At 35.5% G+C, this 23730-nt stretch overlaps 2 protein-coding genes across 8 annotated transcripts in view; one reads left to right on the top strand and one right to left on the bottom strand.

Annotated features, from left to right (window-relative positions):
* Positions 1 to 2146, bottom strand: part of KIF18A (kinesin family member 18A) — an 80471-nt gene extending 78325 nt beyond the window's left edge. The window contains exons 1-2 of one of the 2 annotated variants that reach the window (XM_049648911.1): positions 2061 to 2146; positions 1433 to 1545 (exon numbers count right to left, since the gene is read on the bottom strand). The gene's annotated coding sequence lies outside the window, so the exon portion shown is untranslated. Of the gene's footprint in view, positions 1 to 1432; positions 1546 to 1920; positions 2005 to 2060 lie in introns of those variants that run through there. The other variant, XM_049648917.1, reaches the window with a different exon arrangement.
* Positions 2147 to 2347: 201 nt separating this feature from the next.
* The window catches only part of METTL15 (methyltransferase like 15), a 251238-nt gene continuing 229855 nt past the window's right edge, over positions 2348 to 23730 (top strand). For 5 of the 6 annotated variants that reach the window (XR_007461628.1, XM_049648925.1, XM_049648937.1 and 2 more), the window contains exons 1-3: positions 2348 to 2429; positions 4261 to 4469; positions 7925 to 8211. Coding sequence is in view for 5 of the 6 variants with exons in the window: in XM_049648925.1 (XP_049504882.1) it covers positions 7942 to 8211 (270 nt within the window). In the remaining variant the exon portion in view is untranslated. Of the gene's footprint in view, positions 2430 to 3009; positions 4470 to 7924; positions 8212 to 23730 lie in introns of those variants that run through there. The other variant, XM_049648923.1, reaches the window with a different exon arrangement.

The following is a 23730-nucleotide window of genomic DNA, read 5'->3' as shown; positions in this document are numbered from 1 at the left end:
ACAAGACATGAGATTTGAACTCAGACTAACTGGATATGAAGTCAAAGTATTTAAATCACTACTCTTTCAGTTGTAAGTATTTAATCTCTAGAAATTTTCTCAGAGAGAATAAAAATATATATTCGCCTATTTTTGATAGAAACCTCAGGGCCTAGCGTAGGAGCTCTTGAATGAATACTGAAATAAAACCAAAAGTGTATGATTTCTTTCTGCTTGTGGGATATCCAACAGCATCTATTCTCAGCAAATATACTATTGAGAACTCTTAAATTAGATCAGTAAAGTGATAACTACTATTAATGAACAATGATTATCATTTGAGCATGTTATGTATGTCAGACATACATATGGTATGGTAAACATTTAATATTCATCATCTTATTCAATCCTTAAAATAATCATATAAGGCATACTCTACAATAGTCTCCATTTTACAAAAACAGAGACTTAATTTAGGACAAGTAATTTTTCCAAGATGACATAGCTAGTAAATGAGAAGCCAGAATGTAGACTCATGTCTAAATCCAAAGCCCATGTCCCTAATGATTACACTCTACTGGAATAACAACAGAACATTTTCAAACAAAGGAACAGAAATGCTGCTCAAATTATCTTGAGTGTGGAGTTATACAGTTATAAATGATTTCTTATATTCAAACTCAAATCTGAATTAGATTCAGGTTCAACAAGCATTTTTTAGGAGCAGGAACTATCCTCCACAATATCATTTATAGTCTCTATGCAGCTTACACCTCTCTGGAAATAACTTTAGTGTTAGAGCTAGTGCTTCTACTAACTTAAAAACATCAGGGAGGAACAAAAATTTCAAACGGAGTTTAAGGGTGGCGCTAATATCTGGGCTATTTTTTCCTCCTAGATTTCATGGAGTTACCATAAAAGTGACTTTATTGTGTACTTTAATTGATTCAGGCTATCAATGGATATTGACAAGATGCACTTTTAAAGTGAAAATTTTATGTACTTCTATATACTTGCTCAGTAACAGAAGAGATTAATTACTACCGTTAAAGGCAGATAATCTTTGTTTACTGAAAAAGTCAATTCTTACAATGTAACGGAAACTTATTCACAAGCACTATCTAGTCTTTGGATCTGATATTCTCTAGCACCAAAGTTCATAAATACTTCCCAGAGGGCCTGAATGTAGTGGAATAACGCTACCAACTAAACCCTGTAGAATGCTTAACACAGTCTACTCCATAGTTCATAGTAAATAACCTAAAGTATGTATTATACAAAATTATTCAACTCTGGACAAATAAACTCTTTTCATAAACAGCAGTTAGCCTTGATCTCTCTGTAACTGAATGCCTAGTAAGCTGCTAAAAGTCTTGCATAAACTAAGAACAGAGGGTAAAAGGAGTTCTGATTCATTTGCAAAGCACTTTGCCAAGTGGTATCGCTTCCATACCTCATCTGATTCTTGGCAATCCCGTTACACAGTGCTGGCAGGTCTCATCTTGACGCTACAACTGAGACTCAGAGGAGGTTCCCGACTGACTTTTGCCACGTTAACACCAGGACCTTGCAGGACAAAAAGTTTGTAAGTTGGAAAACCAAAATTCCTCATTACATAGTTAAGCTCAGAGTTACATTTACAACTGTATCTTAAACAAAACATTCTGAATTTGGAGTCCGGAACGAACTTTACACTGTAAGGTGCAAGGCAATTAAAGTGCTCTGCCAGTCTAGGGAAAGAGCCAGGATGCCCTTTAAAACTTCCGACTTTCTCACAATTTAAGGCAGGAGATTTTTGCCCTTCCTGTGGAGCAGTGAAGGGCTCCCGATCAGGTAGAGCCCTGCTCTAGCTGGGACTCGAGTTCCTCTTCCTTTCACTTTCTCCGGGGACGCTAACTACCCGCCCCCTACGCCCACCTCCCCTACCCCCCCACCCCCCACTCAATCCTTCGGCGTTTGTCAACAAGCCCATCCCGTCTTCTCCTCAGGCGGCCGCAGGAGCCTTCCGTTTCCAGCGAGATAGGCCATCAAAAGAAACGTTCCCGAGACGAGAAGTTTCTCCTCACGTGCCTCTCACTCACCTCTGGTCCACCAAAGGTTACCGCGACACTTCACTTCGATGTCCGCCTCCCCGCGATTCAAACTCGGCAACAAGATTCAAACCCAATCCAGCTTTTCCAGCACCTCGTTTCATTGGCTGCCGACTTCGTGACGCAATCACGTCGGACGTTGCCGTGGCGCGTGGTAGCTTGGCGCCAGTAGTCTCAGCCGCGCGGCTCTGTGGAACCGGCCTTGCTGCGCGTCGCCAGGGCAACGCGCACGGCTGTTTCCGGAGGCGTTGGCCGAGGTGGGCGGGGCTAGACCGCAGCTGCAGGTGGGAGGTAGCCACCTGGGATCCTCAGACCACTTCAAGAGCCGCGGGCGCAGGGCCCGGTCCTTGGGTTCAGGGTGTGAGTGAGACGGGAGCGGGCAGGGGTTGGCTTGTGCCGTCTGCTGGGGGAGAGGCGGAGCCTGTTGGGTGTGGGTTAATGGATTCTGAATGTTTATCTTCTTTTCTCTATTGAGTAGTGAGGCCTCCAAGGCACAGGTCCCATGCTCTGGAAGGTGTAGGGACCTGTTCCTTTCAGCCACTTTCACTTAAACCGAACTGGGGTCAATTCGCCTCAATTAATTGAAAGTCCAGAGCTTTAGGTTTGAGGTCCTAGGCTTCATTTCTCAGGACTCCCAGGCCTACTCCCTTTATTGCTGACTGAAACTATTTGGTGTTTTTGACATTCCTTTCTGATGAGGACTTTACAAAATAAATTCATTTAAATTTATTGGCTTAGTTCATTTTTGGATGCAGTGTTTTTTAAAGTCCTAGATTGTAGATATTATTTCAAAATGTACGGTTTAAAAAGAAAAAAAAATACCAGGAAAAAAGGGAAATATGTTTGCTAAGATAAGTCCATTTTATTTGTCAGGATGTTTTCAATAGCATGATCTGAATGTCATTGTTATTCTTTATATTAACATTATTGTATCCATTCTGCAATTACTGATTGTAGACTTTAGGGACATAATAGCATAAATAAAAACTCCCTGCCTTCTTGGAGCTTATATTCTTATATGGAGCTTATCACCATAATAAATAGGATGGCACAACACATTGCAGAATATTATAAGTGAAACAATTATGAAAACTTCTACATTATGGACACTTATTTCCTTTTGAAGAAAATCAGAAGCACAGTGTATTGTATATGATGCATGTTATATGATTGTTTCTGAACTCTGGATAGTGCATCAATAAAGATATTAATTGCTGGCTATATTACATATATGTTAGCTAACACAACAGTTACTTGTGTGGTGCTGGGTTTGGTAATAAAATTGAGAAGTCTTTTTATTTTATTTCAAATATGTACTCACTCTATAGTACTTGATGTCCCAGGCATTTTGTTAACTCTATATATGTTATTTTATTTCACTCTCAAAATAGCCCATGAGATACAGGCACAATTTATTTTACTTAAAAAACAAAAACAAAAACAAGTTTTCAGAAGATCCCTAAAGGAAATTTAACTGTACAAACCAGCCAATTCAGAAATGAGGCATTTGTCTCAGAAATAATTTCTAGGTTAAGTGATCTTAAGATACTTAATCTATTCTGAAAATAGGTATTTTAAAACCAATTTCTTGTAAAATTGCGTTCATTATTGGTGAATAAGAAGTGTTTTAGATTTCATTTATTTCGACACCACATTGTAAGCCTTGCTAACAGGTGTTTCCACACCTAATCTAAGTGCTTATTTTACATTTAACTTTAAATTCTGCCTTACAGTTGCCATTTAGCACATTTAGATGATGAGGTCTATATTCTTAAAGTATTGTGTAGTCAAAGCAAAGAAACTTTAATGTTACAATAAATGCCATCACTCTGCCAGTTGGCTTCTGTTTGGCAAGACATCAAGAAATAAAACAAAGTATGAGACTAGTGTATTTTGTAACGAAATGAAGGAAAAAGAACCGAAACCATAAAAACATAGGACTAAAGGAGACAGAAATTCCCACCTTCTGTTAGAAATTGGGAGTATAATGTGTTACAATAGAACACGGAAATTTAACAGAGGCTCATAGTAAACGGAATAGAGTGGAGTTAAGAATAAAATGGAGTTAGGTTTAAAGTTGATTCAGACATTAAAAAAAAAAAAAGTAAAAGTAAATTTAAACCTGGCAGTGGTAGGTTCTTATTTCCGCCCCCTCTTCAGGAATGCTATTTGAACCCCCTCGTGCCTGCAGGACCCTTTGTCAGCTGGGGCCTGAAAAGAGCGGAACGAAAGGCGGACGGTTTTCGGTTGCTGGGGCGGAAGTGGCCCAGATCTGTCCGTCCTTGCAAGTTTCCCCCAAGGCTGGGACCTAGACATGCGCCAACTCGTGTTCTCTGGCACCGTAGTAGTGGTCGTCGCTGGCCCGAGTTAGAAGCCAACAGTGAATTCTTCGTGCCTCAGGTGAGGAGAAGGTGGCCGAGTCCCGGGAGCTCTCTTGGAGCTCACCCCAAGCCTTTGGGGGAACTTCCAGAGGTCGCTGAATTCGCCCAGGACAAAAGGAAACACGCCCCTGCTCCCGCTTTCCCTCCTAAACACTCACTCATCCTGAGTTCAGAAGTTTGTGAACAGTTTTCCCTCCTCCGAGTATAATTCTTAGGCAAAAGGATGCATTCTTCCTGAACTTTAGAACCTCTTTCAGTTTCTCTCCTTTCGGCTGCCAGCCTGCAGGCTGGGTTTTTGGCCTTAGGAATTAAGTTTTCGAACGTTTTTCTCCACTGGGAAAGCTGAGTGCTAAGATGGTAACGGCACCGTTGAGGAAGTAGTTTTCAAAGGTATCACTCACTTCTGTACCCACAATTAAAGAGTAACCTGGCCAATTCCCTGCTTTCAACAGCTGAAACTGAACTTTGCTGGCAAAGCTAAAAGACTTACCTAGGAAACCAGAGTTGGCTCAAGCGGCCGGTTTCCCGTCTCTCCGCTTCCTTCCTGTGACCAGAGGAAACTTTTAAAGGATCTTAAATCCTGTAGGGTGTTTGGTTCATAGCCAACTGCATGAGCGCTCTGAGTTATCTGGTAGGACACTGGGCTGCGGAAAGGAAAGAACATCCTCCTTTAGAGCTTGTCCCCTTCCATTCTTGGGAGATAGTCAAGGAAACCACCAAAGAGGAAGATTATTTGAGGTCCTTTCTCCATGTTAACCCACGTTAGTAGCCAATTGCTGCATAATAAAATCTTCAGGCTTTGTACTTGAAACATAGTTGAGTAAATACGTATAAATTGAATGCAAAAAGAAAAGAATTAACGGTTGGCAAAGGAAACTTTTTTTTCTATTCTACTTGCGGTTCTGTGCGCACTTCCTGTGCGGTTCTGATTCCTGTACTGGAATATTATAGAGATGTATAGATGTATGTATATCTGTCTATTTAAATATACATCATACATTTATCTAGGTATATATTTAAATATAAAAATATGGATATAGGATTAAGCAATAGGATATTGGCTCTTTACAGAAAAAGTAATCGATGAGATACAACAAATATACAGTCAGTATAATTAAAGTGCCATGCAATTACATGGGTGCATTAAATGGAGCTAGTGGGCTATGTTTGTAACATAGAAGCTAAGATTAAAGGCTTGGGATAGAATGCTGGAGTTACAGTTCTAGCTTTATGGCTTTCTAGGTATGTGACCTTTTGGCAAATTACTTCTCTGTTTTTCTCATCTGTAAAATAGAAATAAGTATACTGTCTATCTCTAAGAGTTGTAAGGATAGAATGAGTTTAGTGGTATTTAGTAAGTGCTTAATAAATGTTAGCCTCTATTTTGAAAAATGTTAGGAACACTAGGTTTTGAGGGTAGTAGGGTTTACTTTGTATAAGCCTTCTTTTTTTATTTTTTTAAAGTTTTTTTCTTTTAATGTTTATTTTTGAGAGAGAGAACCCTTGCCGTGCACATGCGTGGGGGAGGGGCAGAGAGAGAGGGAAACAGGAACTCTGAAGCAGACCCCACACTGTCAGCACAAAGCCCTACCTGGGACACAACCCACCATCCACTTGAGCCATAGTTGGATGCTAAACCGAGTCACCCAGGTGCCCCTGTATAACTTTTCAGAAACAAATGAGGCATAATTAATAATTTGACTAATTTGAAACTGGTGAACATTGAAAACTTTACTTAAAACATTCCCCCCCTCCCCCAATATTTTTCCTGTGTCACGTTTGCCACAAAATTCTGTGGATTATGCCTTAGGTAAAGTTGGCGTATTTTTAAGGTAACATCTTGTTGATACTATATTTATATAATATAAATGTATTTCTTTTCTAGTCATTACGTGTGGTCAACTTTTCAACATCATTTTTCATTTTCTGTTGCAAAAGGAAGGGAAGGCATATTTAAACAAGATATTTATGTTTCTTTTTCTTTTTTGGAGGTGGATATTTATGTGTCGAAGTATTTTGAGAATGTGGTTTTTGGTAGGGTCTGTCAGGCAGGCAAAATTTCCTAAAGCAAGTTTTGTTAAAAATATTCTGTAGAATTATCCATCCATTCACTTTTTTTTTTCAGAAAACACTAAGCACTGAGTGTGCATCTGCTTTTGTAGATAAAAAGGTGTTATCTTATTTTTAAATAACTCCTAATCTATGAGGACTAAAAAACAGTGTTAACTCTGCATTTACTATAATAGTATTAAAAACATTGCTTACAACCTGTATAAAAAGCATAATGTTTTTAAAACGTTTTCTGTTAATATATTTACATACTTTTTTCCTCTGCATTTAAGAGTTACAGATTGCAGAATAAAAAGGAACAAGTGTGAGAAAGTTAAGGAACTTAATCTTTATTTTCTTGTTTTTTGGGGGCAAGGACAGACAGTTAAAACAAAGGTGAATACGAAATGCCAAAGTAGGCTCAGTTGAGTGTTTATAAGGTTAAAATTTATTTATTTTTATAGATTTCCTAAGCTTTTTTTTTTTTTTTTAAGTGTTTATTTGTTTACTTTTGAGAAACACAGAGCAAGCAAGCAGGGTAGGGGCAGAGGGAAAGGGAGAGAGAGAATCCCAAGCGGGCTCTGCGCTGTGTGTGCAGAGCCTGAAACAGGGCTCGATCTCACAACTGTGAGATCATGACCTGAGCTGAAATCAAGAGTCAGGTGCTTAACTGACCGAGCCACCCAGGTGCCCCTGTAAAGTTATAATTTAAATTGAAACATGCTTTGCTGATACAGGCCATCTGAGACAATCTTGTCAGAGCATATTCATAACAAGTCTGCAAGATTTTCACAGACAGTTTTACCTTTCTTTCTTTTTAGATAAACATATGTAGCTTTTTCCAGGGACAGTTCCTCAAAGTTAAATTAAAGATGAAGATTTAGCATTATGAGAAAAAACAAATAGAAGAGCTTGAAATGAAAGACTACCTGAACCTAAAATAGGATAATATTTATAATCCCTTCAATCATCCAGATAGTTTTTTCAAATAAACATTTCTAATGCACTGAATCCGTTCTTTAGACTTAATTAAAATTAGAAAAGTATATTTCTGTGGTGCCTAGGTGGCTCGGTCAGTTAAGTGCCCAACTTAGGCTCAGGTCATGATCTCATGGTTCATGAGTTTGAGCCCCGTGTCGGGCTCTGTGCTGACAGCTCAGAGCCTGGAGCCTGCTTTGGATTCTGTGTCTCCCCCTCTCTCTACCCCTGCATCACTTGTGCTCTGTCTCTCTCTCTCTCTCTCAAAAATGAATAAACATTAAAAAAAAGTATATTTCAGAAAAATGATGACTTAATAAACAGTTTTTACATTTCTAATAATTAACATGTTAATGGTCTTAGAAGCTTACCAGGCCATTTTAAAAAGTTATACAAAATTACATATTTTAAAAATCCAACAATCATGATATTTTTAATTTTTTCTAGATTGGTTGACCTACAAGATGCTTCGATACCCATATTTTTGTAAAATCTATAAAGAATTTCTATCATGCTGGTTGGAATCTGGCATATTTAATTTAGGTATCTGGCCAAAAAAAATACATGCTACAACAGAAAGATGTAATGAATATGAAGCCCAGGAGCAAACAGATCAAACTGGAGCTCAGGAGTTACATAGATCTCAAAATGGAGATTTTGAAGCTATGACTAAATTACATATCCCAGTAATGGTGGATGAAGTTGTTCGTTGTTTGGCACCACAAAAAGGCCAGGTAAGTTGATTAGTTTTTTAAATTTTTAACACTTTGAAAATTGAGATATTCACTTATCTTAATATTCACTATTTTAAAGCATATTATTCAGTGGATTTTAGTATATACGCAAGGTGGTACAATCATCACTATCTAATTCAGGAACATTTTCATCACTTCAATAGGGAATCCCATATCCATTTGCATTCACTCCGCATTGACCCCCTTCCTTTTGCTCCTGACAACTACTAATCTATTATTGTCTGTATGGAGTTGCCTAATCTGGAAATCTTATATAAATGGATTCATATTATATGTGGCCCTTTGCATTTGCTTTGTATTATTTAGCATGTTTTCAAGATTCATCCATGTTATAGCATGTGCCTGTACTTGATTTCTTTTTTCCCTGAACAACATTGCATTTATGGGTATACCACATCCTTTTTATCCATTCACTAATTGATGGCATTTGTGTGTCCACTTTTTGGCTACTGTGAATAATGCTGTTATGAACATTCACGTACAAGTTTTTGTAGGGACATATGTTTTCACTCAGGTATATACCTAGGAGTGGAATTGATGGGTCATATGATATTCTATGCTTAACTCTGAGGATCTGCCATACTGTTTTACGGAGTTGATTAGTTTTGTCAAGTAACTGTTTTAAAAGAAAAAGAACATTACATTGGCTGAGTGGTTTGGGTATGAAAACAATTCTAGCATAGCTTGAGAATTTTACTATCTTTTTAAGAATGACTATAGACAAAGATAAGGATATGAATTCCTGTTTTCTTGTTTTGTTAGACTTTTCAACTACCCTGCTTTTTGATTTAGAGTTCTCCAGAGAAATAGGACCAACAGGATGTGTGTGTTTGTGTGCATGCATGTATATGTGTACGTACATGTGCATGTATGTGAGTACATATGTGTGTGCACACACATGCGTGAGGTGGAAAAGAGATTGAATGATTGATTTTGAGGAATTGAATCTCAGTTAAAGAGGATTGGTAAGTCCAAAATGTGTACAGTAGGCTGACAGGCTGGAGACCCAAGTAAAAAATCTGAGTCCAAATTGAGTCTGCAATTTGCCGGCAGAATTCTTGTTTTCAGGATGTCAGTCTTTGTTCTATTAAGGCTTTTCACTAATTGGATGGGACCACCCACATTATGGAGAGTAATCTGCTTTACTTAGTCCAGTAATTTAAAATTTAATCTCACTCCCCCCAAAAAAACCTTGACAGAAACATCCCGAATAATAATGTTTGGCCAAATGTCTGGGTATTATGGCCCAGCAAAGTTGACATAAAATTAACCATCATACTTGACTTATTTATAGTGTTGCTGGCAGGATTATATAAGGTTTTAGATACAAAAATGCTTTAAACTCTATAAAGAGATCACAAAAATGTTAGGTAATATGATATCCAATATGATAAAGCTAGAATTTCTGGAAATTAAGCTCATTCACAAGAGAGAGAAAAAAAAAACCCTTTTGTCATAGTAAATTTTCATCAGATGTGTTCTTATAACCTAATGCTGATACTTAGCTTACTGACTTCAGAAATATGATCTCTTATTTTAAAAGTTATTATTCCCTAAATCAGTTATGTACGTTTAAAAGTCACACCTTGGTTCTTTTCCAGGATATAGTGGCTTAATGGTTAAGAGCAAAGATTCTATAATTGGACTTCCTAGGTTTGAATCTGTCATCTAACACACAAGTGTGTACATACATTCACACACACAGCTCTTTTTTTTTTTTTTTTTTGAGACATGTTCAAGTTACATCAGATAGTTTTCATGAACTAAGTTCTAAGCTATACACATAAGGTATGCTGGAATGGGTGGATGTTGCTCATGTGAAAGCCGTCATTAATATGACTTAGGTTGCTTTACCACAAAAATATTCATTTACCTTATCCTTAGGCAGTATATATGTAACAAGGTAAATCCAGTATTCTTAGATGAGATTATGTGTATAAAGCATCTAGGTCAATGCTGTCATATAGTAGGGACTCTAAAGTATACATGAAAATATAAATTAAAAAATTGGATCAAACTTCCTGTTAAATATGACTTAAAGTGAAATTCTCTTCATTTTCTGTAAAGATTCATAATGCAGGAATAGCAATTAATACCCATACCTTAATGTGAGTCTAAGAAAAATTACATGTAAATATATACGATATATTTGAGATCTATAGGAGAGGGAAGGGGCAGTTAGTAAAAAAGTGGAACTGAATTTAGTGGCTTGAATTTGACCTCTGGAACCAGAAACTAAAGCTCGTTGTATAAATTCGCTGAAACTTAGTAACAACTAAATATTTATTTTGTAATAACTAAAGTAGAAAAATAGCCAAACAAAAATAAACCCCACAAAGTCTCCTACTAAATCAGTATTGGATCTGCCTTTGTTCTAAAACCAAGTGGAATAAAATGAGACAATTTTACAACTTGACCTATCTTGCTGTTTCATTTGTTCAGGTTCCTGACAAATGTAATGTTGGTTTATTTTGACATTTCCATTGTTCTGATTTGAGTTGGGTTTTCTGGTAACTTTTTATAGAAAGTTTAATTTTATGAATGTTATATTTGAAAATTTTCATGCGAGGTACATTTAGAGACAACGTTATTTCTTACCTTTTCTGCTGTCTGGCAGACAGCTTTATTCACTATTCCCTTAATCTTCAAGTAATAAAGAACTGGTGACAGTTCTTGGACAGGAAAGGTCTTCATTTCTTCCAGAATCCATTATTTGCTTCTTTCTTCCTGAGCCTTTTCCCCCAAATCATTTTCTTTTGCAAACTATGAGTCATACACTCACTTGTATCAATCACCCACATAATTATTGTTTTTCACATCACCTTCAATGGTGAATTAACAAATGAAAGTTTTGATCATAACAGGAACCTTAAAAATATCTAAATATAGTTTTCAATGAGGCCTTGTTCATTTAATAGTAATTTTTTTTTCTGTAACATTTAAAAGTTGCTTACTTCAAGCTAATTTGGGGGAATTTGTTCTATATCATAACCAATTTACTGTTATTAATTTATATTACTATTGCAAATACATGCAAAATATTTATAAATTTGGATTAAAAGAAAAAAAAAGTTCTTCCTTTGGGAGGTATAGAAGGGATTGAATAAATTATAATTCTTTCTCCTTGGCAAGTTTCCATTTCATATTCTGGGTGGATAACTTTTTGTAAGAATATATTATTCTAAAAATTTTTTCTTGCTTCTGGAGATGGTTTAGTGTTGGCTACTGTGGTCAGTTTTTCATTCCTAATTTCTGAAAAGTGGAGAGAAAGCATGACCCTGCCTAGTTGAAGATGGTAGCAATTTGGAGGATATAGACTTGATATTTATTTTTTTCCTAGTAGTAGTGCCAGTTTAGTTTGGTGCCTTGGGGTTTCTGTGAGAGTGATAGGTTATGAGGCAGGTGATGGACATGCAAGGACTAGTACCAGTAGCTGTGTAATTTTGGGCAGGTAGCTAATCATGACTGTGCCTCAGATTCTTCATCTGTAAAATGGGGAAATGTGACGTACCACCTGGTCACTGTAAGGATTAGGTGAGTTCACATATGTAAATTGCTTATAATGATATCTTCCAAGTAGTATGAACTCAATAAACATTAGCTGTTATTATTAGGGGGGATAGTAAGGGTCAGAGCTGGTAGCTAGCTAGATACAATAAAACTTAGGAAAAAAATACCAAGAGATAACAAAGGTGGAAACAAAAGTTCAGGAAAGGTGAAACCAATATGTCTGGAATTGGAAAAAGTAGTTTCCTTTGCACTATTGAACTCTCCTTATTGTCATATTTCTGGTCTTGAGTCAAATTTCACTTTATCAGGCAAATTTTTTCTAAGGCTCCAGAGGTGGCAGGTCTTCCTGTTATACATTCATTGAGTCATATGTTTTTCTTTCATAGCATTAATAATAATTTATAATTATAATTTTTTAATGACATTATTTGTTCAGTGGACATTTCTCCTAACAGACTGTCCTCTATGAAGTCATAGGTGTGTTTTTTTGTTTTTTTTTTTTTCCATTATATCTTCAGTGCCTGGCACAGGCCTACAACATGGTGGGTTTTATAATGATTTTTTAAGTGAATGAGTAAAAGTCAAATTGAAGGACAGATGAGAGGCACAAATAAAAAGAATGTCCCTTGGGTACTAAGGTTGCTTCTTGGGCTCAAGACTTTATATCATTCCAACTTCAGTGTGACAGGTCTAGTCCCTGGTGAGGGAGTAGATACAAGGACTGAGAAAATGAGCTGATATCTAAACTGATGCAAAATCAATTATGATAAATATCAGAGTAAGATTGTAAGGTTGGTTTTATATGTACTCGAAATCATTATCTTGCTATTTTGATATTCTAACATTTAATATTAATTTCATAATTACTAGATTTACTGAAGTTGTCCTGGTACCAGTTATGATAATTTTCTTTATAAAAAGATTCATTATTCCCTGTATAATGGATTTTTCTTAAGATCAGGAGCAATATTTTACTTGAAAATCTTTATAATCTTTAATGTAGAGTAAACATCAAAGAGAAAATCCTGAGACTATATGTTTGCTGTCTTAAAACAATTGAAGGCTGATTGGTCACACAGAGGAGGAGTTTATTTTGTTTGACCTCAAATTATTTAAAAAGGAACTTTTCTGAGAGACAGGACCAGTACCATAGCTCCTGTAGGGAGTTGCCTTTTTTTTTTTTTTTTTAGGAAGGACTATTAAAATTTCAGATGGAATGGACTGTCAAAATGTAGTGCTTCCTCTCCCATATATTTTTTTAAATTTTTTTTTAAGGTTTATTCATTTTTCAGAGACAGAGAGAGTGTGAGCAGGGGAGGGGCAGAGAGAGAGAGGGAGACACAGAAGCTGAAGCAGGCTCCAGGCTCTGAGCTGTCAGTACAGAGCCTGATGCGGGGCTTCAACTCATGGACCGCAAGATCATGACTTGAGCCGAAGTCGGACGCTTAACCGACTGAGCCACCCAGGTGCCTCTCCCATATTTTTTAAAGTATAGGTTTCTTTGAAGTAAATTTTTATTTTACATTGCATTCTACCAATTATTTGAAAAAAATAATGTTTCCATCTTAAAAAATGAGGTAGCTAATTAAGTGAACTTTGCATCAGAATACTTTCTGCAGTGTGATACTTCCAGTGTTACACTGGTAAATATTTAGTGCCTGGTCTGAGAGTCAGGGTGTGGTGTAGCTTTAAAAACAAAAACAAGGGGCGCCTGGGTGGCTCAGTTGGTTAAGTGTCCGACTTCGGCTCAGGTCATGATCTCACAGTCCATGAGTTCGAGCCCCACGTCGGGCTCTGTGCTGACAGCTCAGAGCCTGGAGCCTGTTTCGGATTCTGTGTCTCCCTCTCTCTCTGACCCTCCCCTGTTCATGCTCTGTCTCTCTCTGTCTCAAAAATAAATAAACGTTAAAAAAAAAACCAAAAACAAAAACCTTGATTTATTTTGTTTACAGATTTTCATGATATATGTATTCCTATCATAGGCCATTTCAGCCTACCAACCTAATGTCACTGATTGTAGCCTTAGGGAGAAATATGAAGAGCTGGTGCTCTTCAGCTGGTATGACCAATACCAGGTATGATTCTCATGATGCCATGAGATATCTGTGAATTATATAATGGCAGAATTTTTGCCTTACGTTTCTGAAAATCAGTATGGTCTGTAGAGTTCTTTTGTCTTTGTTCATTTGATGTTCCCTAGTTAAAACCTTTGTTTTATGTTTCTCTGCCCTAGGAAGTACCATGGTATAGCCAAAGAATATTGTTTTTCATACATTTTTTAACAACAGAGTTCTTTTTTCTCTCTCTAATAAATAATCCCAAACATAAGACAGATAAAAACAGCATTACATAGTGTAAATTTGTTTATATAATTTAGTTGTGACAGAGTCACTTACGGAACAGAGGCGTTTTGTTGAGTGCAAAACTTCAAAATCAACATCCGTGTCTTTTTTTTTTTTTTGCATAATTTCAAAAATTTTTTAAAATGTTTATTTAGTTTTGAGAAAGAGATACAGAGCAAAAGTAGGGGAGGGGCAGAGAGAGAGGGAGACACAAGATCTGAAGCTGACTCCAGCCTGCTAGCTGTCAGCACAGAGCCCAGTGTGGGGCCTGAACTCACAAACTGCGGTGAGATTATGACTTGAGCTGAAGTTAGACACTTAACTGGCTGAGCCACCCAGGTGCCTCCCCCACTTTTTTTTTAATTAAAAAAATTTTTTTTTGTTTGCATAATTTGGATTCACAAAGGTATATTATAATTTATAATTTATAAAATGTAAATTTTTTAAAACAGTCTTCCTGAAATCTGCTTAATTTTTTAAAAATTTATTTTATTTATTTTTATTTTATTTTAGAGAGAAAGTGTGTATGCAAGGGGGCTAGAGGGCAGGGGTGGGGGAGAATTCTAAGTAGGCTTCATGCTCCATGCGGAGCCTGATGTGGGGCTCAGTCCCATCACTGTGAGATCATGACCTGAGTTGAAACCAAGATTTGGACACTTAACTCACTGAGTCACTTAGGTGCCCCTCAGCTTAATTTGTAGTTAAATTGAGGTGGTAAGAGAATTTTTAATTAGATTAAAAAGGACACTATATATTAATAAATATTCATGTGCCTAGTGCCAGGCCATCAAATTATATGAAGCAAAACCTGACAGAATTTTTATTTTTATTTTTATTTTTATTTTTATTTTTGAGAGACAGAGTCGGGGGTAGGGACCAGAGAGAATCCCAAGCAAGTTCCATGCTTACCATGGAGCCTGACATGGACTCAGTCCCATGACCCTGGGATCATGACTGAGCCGAAATCAAGAGTTCAACTGACTGAGCCACTCAGGTGCCCCCAAACCTGACAGAATTAAAGGGAGAAATAGTGCTATGATAATAGTTAGAGATTTTAATACCTCACTCAAAATAGCCTCTCCAATAACGAGAACACATATTAATAAAGAAGTAGGGGGTTTAACACAATAAACTTACTAGGCTTAACAGATGTATACAGAACACTCTACCCAAAAATAGCATACACGTTTGTCTCAAGTGCACGTGGGACATTTTCTGGGATAGAACATATGGTAACTGGAAAATTCATGAATTTATGGAAATTAAACAACATACTCCTAAACAACTAAGAAGTCAAAGAAGATCAAAGAAGTCACAAGGGAAATTAGGAAATACTTAGGAATGAAAAAAAATACAACATACTAAAATTTATGGGACACAGTGAAATTTGTGCTAAGGGAGAAATTTATAAATTGCTTATTTTAAAAATCAAGAAAGGTGCCAAGTCTTCCATAATGTATATAAGCACATTTTGTAACATATATAAATGTTGAATTGCTGCTGTACACCTCAAAGTAATATTGTATGTCAACTATACTTCAGTTATCTCAAATCAACAATCTAAGTTTATAACTTAAGGAACTAAATAAAAAGAATAAATAAACCCAAAGTTAGCCGAGGGAAAGAAATTAAAGATTAGAGCACTGTTAAATGATATAGGAAATAGAAAACCAATAGAGAAAATCAGTGAAGCCAGATTGAAGAGATCAGCACAATTGACAATCTTAGCTAGAGGGACAATTAAAAAAGAAAGAGATGGCCCAAATTACGAGACTGAAAATGGGGACAATTACTACCAATTTTGCAGAAATAGGATTATATGAAAGCACTATGAACAGTTGTATGCCAACAAATTGGATAACCTAGGTGAAACTAGACAAATTCGTAGAAACACAAAACCTACCAAGACTAGGGGCACCTAAGTGTATCGGTTGAGCGTCTGATTCTTGATCTCAGCTCGGGTATTGATTTTGGGGTCATGGGTTAGGGCCCTGTGTTAGGTTCCTTGCTGGGTGTGAAGCCTGCTTAAAAAACAAAACAACAAAAAAACAACAAAACAAACCTACCAAACCTACTGAACCATGAAGAAATAGAAAATAAGGATAGACCTATTACTATTCAGGATATTAAATCACTAATAAGAAAATCTATTGACAAAGAAAAGCCCTGGACCTGATGACTTCACTGGTGAATTCTACAAATGTTTAAAGAATAATTAATAGCACCTCAGGCTTTTCCAAACACGTTGAAGAGGAGGGAATACTTCCCAACTCATTTTATGAGGCCAGAATTATCTTATACCAAAGACACTACAAGAAAACTATAGCCCCAAATCCCTTATAAACATGGACACTAAAATCCTCAACAGAATGCTAACAAAGAGAATTAGGTAGTATATTAAAAGGACCAGGTGGGCTTTATTCCCGGAATGCAAGGAGGGTTTAGCATACAAAAATTAATGTAATCTGTAATATCAACAGAATGAGAAAACCCATATCATTTCAATTGGTGCAGTAATAGCATTTGACAAAATTCAACACCCTTTCATGATAAAACACTCAATAAACTAGAAATAGAAGGAAACTACCTTAACTTAACAAAAGTCTTAAATGAAAAACCTACAGTGAACATCATACTCAATAGTGAAAGACAAAGTGTTTCCTCTAAGCTTGGGAACAAGGCAAGGAAGTCTGCTTTCACCACTTCTGTTCAGCATAGTACTGGGAGTTCTAGCTAGAGCAGTCAGGCAAGAAAAAGAAAAGTTATCTGAATTGGAAAGGGGAAGTAAAATTATCTGCAGATGATGTGCTCTTATATATAGAAAACTATATGGGCTCCCCCCCCCCAAAAAAAAAAAAAAGGAAAAGAAAAAGAAAGAACCTATAAGAACAAATAAATTCAGTAAAGTAGCAGGATACAAAGTCAACACACAAAAATCACTGTACGTGAACAATCAACCATCTGAAAAGGAAATTATAAAAACAGTTACATTTACAATAGCATTAAAAAAATGCTTAGGAATTAACTTCACCAAAGAGGTGAAAGACTTGTACACTGAAAACTATAAAACATTGCTGAAAGAAATTAAAGAAGACCTAACAAAAATGAAAAACATCCTGTATAAATGGATTAGAGCACTTAATATTGTTAATGTCAATACTATCCAAAGCAATCTACAGATGCAGTGCATTCCTTATCGAAGTCCCAATGATGTTTTTGAAGAAATAGATAAATCTGTCCTAAAATTTATATGGAATCTCAAGGGATCCTGAAGGGTCAAAACAATTTTGAAAAAGACAAAACTGGAGGACTCATACTTTGTTACTTCAAAATTACTACAAAGCTACTGTAATCAAAACTGGTACTAGTGTAAAGTCAGGCATGTAAACAAATGGAATAGACTAGAGAGCCCAGAAATAAACCCCTAAATATATGGTCAAATGATTTTTAACAAGAGTACCAAAACCATTCAAGAGGGAAAGGGCAGTCTTCAACAAGTGGTGCTGGAAAACTGTATATCCACATGCAGAAGGATGAAGTGGAACCCTTCCCTAACACCATATACAGAAATCAACTCAAAAAATGGATCAAAGACTTAAATATAACACCTAAAACCATACAATTCTTAGAAGAAAACATAAGACAAACCTTTATAACATTGGATTTGGCAGTGATTTCTTGGATATAATACCAAAGGCACAGGTAGCAAAAGAAAAAAAATAGACAAATTGTACTTTATGAAAATTAAAAAAAAAATTGTGCATCAAAAGACACTATCCACAGAGTAAAAAGGCAGCCCACAGAATGACAGAAAATATTTGCAAATCATATATCTGATAGGAGTTTAATATCCAGAATATATATAGAACTCCTAAAACTTAACAGCAAAAACAACCCAATTCAAAATGGACTTGGAAAGACATTTCTCCAAAGATGATATCTGAATGAAAATATGCTTGATATCACTAATCATTTGGGAAATGCAAGTCAAAACCACAATGACGTTTAACCTCATACCCATTAGATGGCTACTATCCAAAAAACTCCAGAAAACCAGTGTTGGTAAGGATGTAGAAATATTGGAATCCTTGTGTTTTGTTGGTGGGAATGGAAAATGGTAGAACTGCTGTGGAAAATAAGATGGTGTTTCCACAAAAAATTAAAAATAGACTTACTGTATGATTCAGCAATTACACTGAGAGAGGGAGACACAGTGGGTATATATGCAAGAGAATTGAAAGAAGGTTCTTGAAGCAGTATTTGTATACCCATGTTTATTGCAGCATTATTCACAAAAACTAAAATGTGGATTTAACTCAAGTTTTCATTAACGGATAAATGGATAAACAAAATGTGGCATATATATACAGGGAGTATTATTCAGCCTTAAAAAGGGAAATAATTCTGCTGTTTTCTACAGCATGGATGAGTCTTGAAGACATTTTGCTAAGTGAAATAAGCCAGTCATAAAAAGATACTAGATGATAGTGCTTGTGTGAAGTATTTAGTGTAGTCAGAGTTATAAAGACTGAAAGTAGAATGGTAGTGGCCAAGGATTGGGAGGAATAGGGAATAGGGAGTTATTGTTCAATTGGTACAGAGTTTCAGTTTGATAAGATAAAATAAGTTATGTAGGTGGATGGGGGTGACAGTTGCACAGCATTATGAATGTATTTAATATCTATCATTGAATGTATACTTAAAAATGGTTAATATGGTAAGTTTTTTTCTTATGTGTATTTTAGCACAATAAAACTGTTTTTAAAGCAAGTTACCTTTTTGAAGAAAGCACAGTTCTTATATTACTTTATGGTTCTAGGTATAGATGATTGTCTAATATGAAGCTTGCAAGTAAAATGAATTTGTCGCTTTTTTATTTTTCTTTTGCAAATTTTATACTTGCAGATTTTTATTTTTAAAAAAAAACTTTAATGTTTATTTTTGAGAGAGAGAGAGAGAGAGAGAGAGAGAGACAGAGCTCAAGTGGGGGAGGGGCAGAGAGAGAGAGACAGACAGACAGACAGACAATCTGAAGCAGGCTCCAGGTTCTGAGCTAACAGCACAAAGCCTGTATACTTGCAGATTTTTCTATGTGTACTTCCAAAATATGTCTTTAATATATACTTAAGAATCTTATTAGTACTGAATTTCATGATTAGCTTTGTGCTTATTATATGTAATATTTTATTAGTGACATTTATTTTGTTATCTTTCACTTGAACTATTAAGCATTTATAGAAAGCTACACTACCTGATGATGTGATGAACATACTGTTAAAGTATTTAAAATCTTATAGGGAGTCAACAGTAGTAAACATAAAATAGACAAATGTTAAATCCTTATATTTTTTGATCATTTATTAAAATATTTTCTTTACAAATATTTTTAAATTTTTTTTAACGTTTATTCATTTTTGAGAGACAGAGAGGCAAGCATGAGCTGGGGAGGGGCAGAGAGAGAGGGAGACACAGAATCCAAAGCAGGCTTCAGGCTCTCAGCTGTCAGCACAGAGCCCGATGTGGGGCTCGAACCTAGGAACCATGAGATCATGACCTGAGCCGAAGTCAGTTGCTTAACAGACTGAGCCACCCAGGTGCCCCTTCTTTTCAAATATTCTCAATAAAATTTATCGTTTATGAAAATGTTAATGTGTATTATTAGTAAATCCCATCTCCTTAGACTGTCAAATTTAGAAATTCCTCTTAGAGTTTTGAGGTGGAGCATATGGGAGTATGGAACCCAGTGGTAAATTTAATATAATGTTTTCAATGGGAATTTATATAGTTAATGTTATTTATAAAATGCTTGCTTGTGTCTCGTTATAAAAAATGTTGAGAATTGATGCAGAAAGAAGTTTTCTGGTTACTTTTTAAAATTTTACTTGGTGTATATATAAAGGAATAAAGCTTTTGTAACGAAATGAACTATTCAGTCATACCTAAAATGTTAGTTTCTTTAACAATTCCTTTAAAGTTTTTGATATAAATGTGTCACTTAAAACTAAAAGGAAAATAACTTGTTTATGCTTATTTTTCATAATGATATGATACTATTTAAAATACTTATTTTACGTGTATTTTTGTACACATTTATGTAAATCATACATATATTTTCATATTGAAATCTTTAATAAAGTGCTGTATATTTCTTGCATGTATATCCACCCTTTCCTTTAAGTTCAACATCCATGAGAATATTCTTGCTTTTTTACCAGCGAATTAATGCATTTTTATCACTGAATAAAATTTTTTTCATTAGAGTTTACAATCAAATTAAAGAGGGCATAGGAAAAATAAGGCCAATTACTTAACTTGATTGTTTGGCCTATCCAATGTCTCCACATTATCGTCCTACAATTTGGTCATTTTTGTAGTCCAGAAGCTGAATCTTTATTACATTGTTACTATTAAAATATAAGAATAAAGATTTTTAAGTTTTAAATTCAACTTAAATGATAGTCAGGAACTACAGTTTTAAAAATCACTGGTCCAGTTAAAACCCCCCAAATAAATATGTTTCTGTGGTTGTGAAAAATGATGTTCCACCATGTCTAAAAGTCAGCTTTATGTACTGATTTTTAAAATTTATTTAAGAGTCATTCTTTTAGTTCAGTAAATAGAGACCCAGGAAGAAAACAGAGGTCCATTCTAGAATGGAAGCTCAAAGAAAACAGGAGAAATAAGACTTTTTTTGTTCCCAAAACACATTCTCATGAGTCATCCTGGGTACTGGTTACTCTCTATTTAGGTCAGTCAGCACTAGTCCTTAATCAATAGTCTAATCATAGTTACTGCAAGAGGCTAGGTTCAGTGGTTCTCTCTTTTCCTATTGTTTTTCTAAGTCCCATACTGTTTTTAAGAGTGGTAGGAAGTATACCTTGACCTTGTAAGTTCTCATAATATTTTATTTTATTCTTCCTACACTACTTTCTCCTCATATAACAAACTACTGAGCTGTAAGTAGCATACTTAAAATGTTATTTTATAATAAACCAAGTTGCAAAGCTTTATGATGACTCATCTTCTTGTAATGTTCTGTGAACCCTCTCTCTCTTCTTTTTTGCGGGTGCTAGTTTTTGTTTCTCTTGGGTGAAACAAATACCATTTACCAGGAGGTAATGTGCCTTTAAAGGTTTTATTTACTTTGATGAATGTCGTTTTAGAAAGTGTTTATGTGCATTTTTTTATAGTTACTTATTTTTCTTCTTGTTCTGTGTAAACATTGCACTTGTTTGGTCCTCAGTATATGAGATGTCATTATATCACATTTCATACTAATTTAAGCATATATTTTATCTTTGTCATATTTACTTTCTCTGAGTGGCATACAGTATTTTTCTATATTTATAATTAAATTTCCAAATAAAACCTAGCTTTTTCTTTTGTTGTATGTGTTTTTCTTTCTGGAAAGCAAGTAAGTTAACTCTGGATATTGAATATATTCATAAAGATGGAGGTTTTTCCACATGAGGCCAGTGTTTGCTAGGAAGAATATTATTAATAATAATAGCATAGAATTATGTAAGATTTTACTGTTGGCAAAGCACTTTCATATATTGTCTGTGCTTTTCATTAGGTCCGATCTCAGTAGCTTTTTGTACAAAGTACCATGTTAAATGTAGAAAGTAGGAAAGGAAATATTTCCAGTGCTTCTGTGCTACTGGAACCATGTAGTAATAAATGATATTGGTTGGATTTGAATGCTTCTAGCTAATAATCAGATTATGCAGTATGCTTTTTAACTCCACCATTAGTGTTAGTTCCCTTGTATCTAGTGGTCAGACTACAAGATCTTCAGGATCTGTATTTGGTCCCTTAATCCCTTACGTCAGCCATTTTGGCCTAATATCCTTAGAAAATAGATAACTAGTTTCCCAAGCACTCTAGGGACTATGTTAGTACTCAGTCATTCAGAGCACATTATGCTGCTTTTGCCATCACAACACTCTGCAAGGGGTCCTGACACATCTCTTTGGTCTACTTTCTAGGTTTTTCAGAGCTTGTTTCAAGATCGATCTTTCATTCTGGCAAGGAAACCTTGTATTTCTAATGACAGGAGAGGGAGGTATATTCGTGTAATAAAGGTATAGGATAAATTGACTAGAGCCATTAAGTGACTAAGGCTTAGAAATGAAGGTGGAGGGAAAGGATAGGGTCAAGGGAAGGAAACTGTTAAGAGGATGATTTGAAGAACAGTATTAATGCTAAAGAGAGAAACAGCTTCATGAATTTCCATCTTTTATATGTTTTCAGTTCTTTCTCCTACACCTTGCTACCATATGCCTCTTCTCTGTGTTTTGATTTTACTGTTTCTTTGCAGCAGAAATCATGAAAAAAATGAGTTTATTCTCCCCCACCCCCTTTTTAAAAATGACCTTCATAATTGTCCTATGAAGACTAACTTTTCCACCAATATAGGATATCATCACTAAGATGATTTCTTCTTTGAGCCATATGTATGAAACCAACATTGTTAAATAGAAGGACTTCCTCTGCATCCTTGCCAACACCTGTTGTTTCTTTTTGTTAAGTTTACCATTCTGACTGGTGTGAGGTGATATCTCACTGTAGTTTGGATTTGTATTTCCCTGACAATCAGTGATGTTGAACATCTTTTCAAGTATCTGTTGGCCATCTGCATGTTGTCTTTGGAAAAATGCCTATTCGTGTCTTCTGTCCATTTTTTAACTGGATTATTTGGTTTTTGGGTGTTGAGTTTTATAAGTTCTTTACATATTTTGGGTATTGGCCCTTTGTCAGATGTGTCATTTGCAAATATCTTCTCCCATTCCGTAGGTTACCCTTTACTTTTGTTGATTGTTTCTTTCACTGTGCAGAAGTTTTTTATTTTGATGAAGTCCCAATAGTTTGTTTCCCTTGCCTCAGGAGACATATCTAGTAAGAAGTTGCTATGGCCGATGTCAGAGAGGTTACTGCCTGTGCTCTCCTCTAGGATTTTAATGGTTTCCTGTCTTACATTTAGGTCTTTAATCCATTTTGAATTTGTTTTCATGTGTGGTATAAGAAAGTGGTCCGGTTTCATTCTTTTTCATGTTGCTGTCCAGTTTTCCCAACACCATTTGTTGAAAAGACTATCTTTTTTCCATTGGATGTTTTTTCCTGCTTTGAACCACAACCCATATAGTTGTGGGTCTATTTCTGGGTTTTCTATTCTGTTCCATTGATCTTTGTGTCTATTTTTGTGCCATTAAAATACATGTGTTTGTAAATGTATATGTAGAATCATATGGGAATAGCTGTATGCTTCACACTCTGAAACCACGATGTATAATGTCTTTCAAGTGTCGTCTTCTTTCATTAGAAGTTTCTACATATATGTGTAGACATATATGTGAAAGCTATATGCTTAGCTGTGTATAAACTGTTACTCAAATAACACCTTCTTTCATTGATATATATGTTTGTAAACATATGTATGAAACACGTGGGAATAGACCTATTCTTACCTGAATGAAGCTACACAGTATGTAATGTGTGTTTCAAGTAACAACAATGACAAAAAGAAAGACTTGATTTTACTTCAGTTTAAAATGATCAAAATGGTGAATCACTTTAATGAATGAATCAATTTCTCTTGCTAAGGAAGATTACTGTAGAATTTAAATACAAAATGGGATTTTTAGAA

The sequence above is a fragment of the Panthera uncia genome, chromosome D1, assembly GCF_023721935.1.
Source record: "Panthera uncia isolate 11264 chromosome D1, Puncia_PCG_1.0, whole genome shotgun sequence".
Taxonomy (NCBI): Eukaryota; Metazoa; Chordata; class Mammalia; order Carnivora; family Felidae; genus Panthera; species Panthera uncia.
Note: the sequence above shows the minus strand (reverse complement) of the source record. Positions and strands in the feature narration are given on the sequence as shown.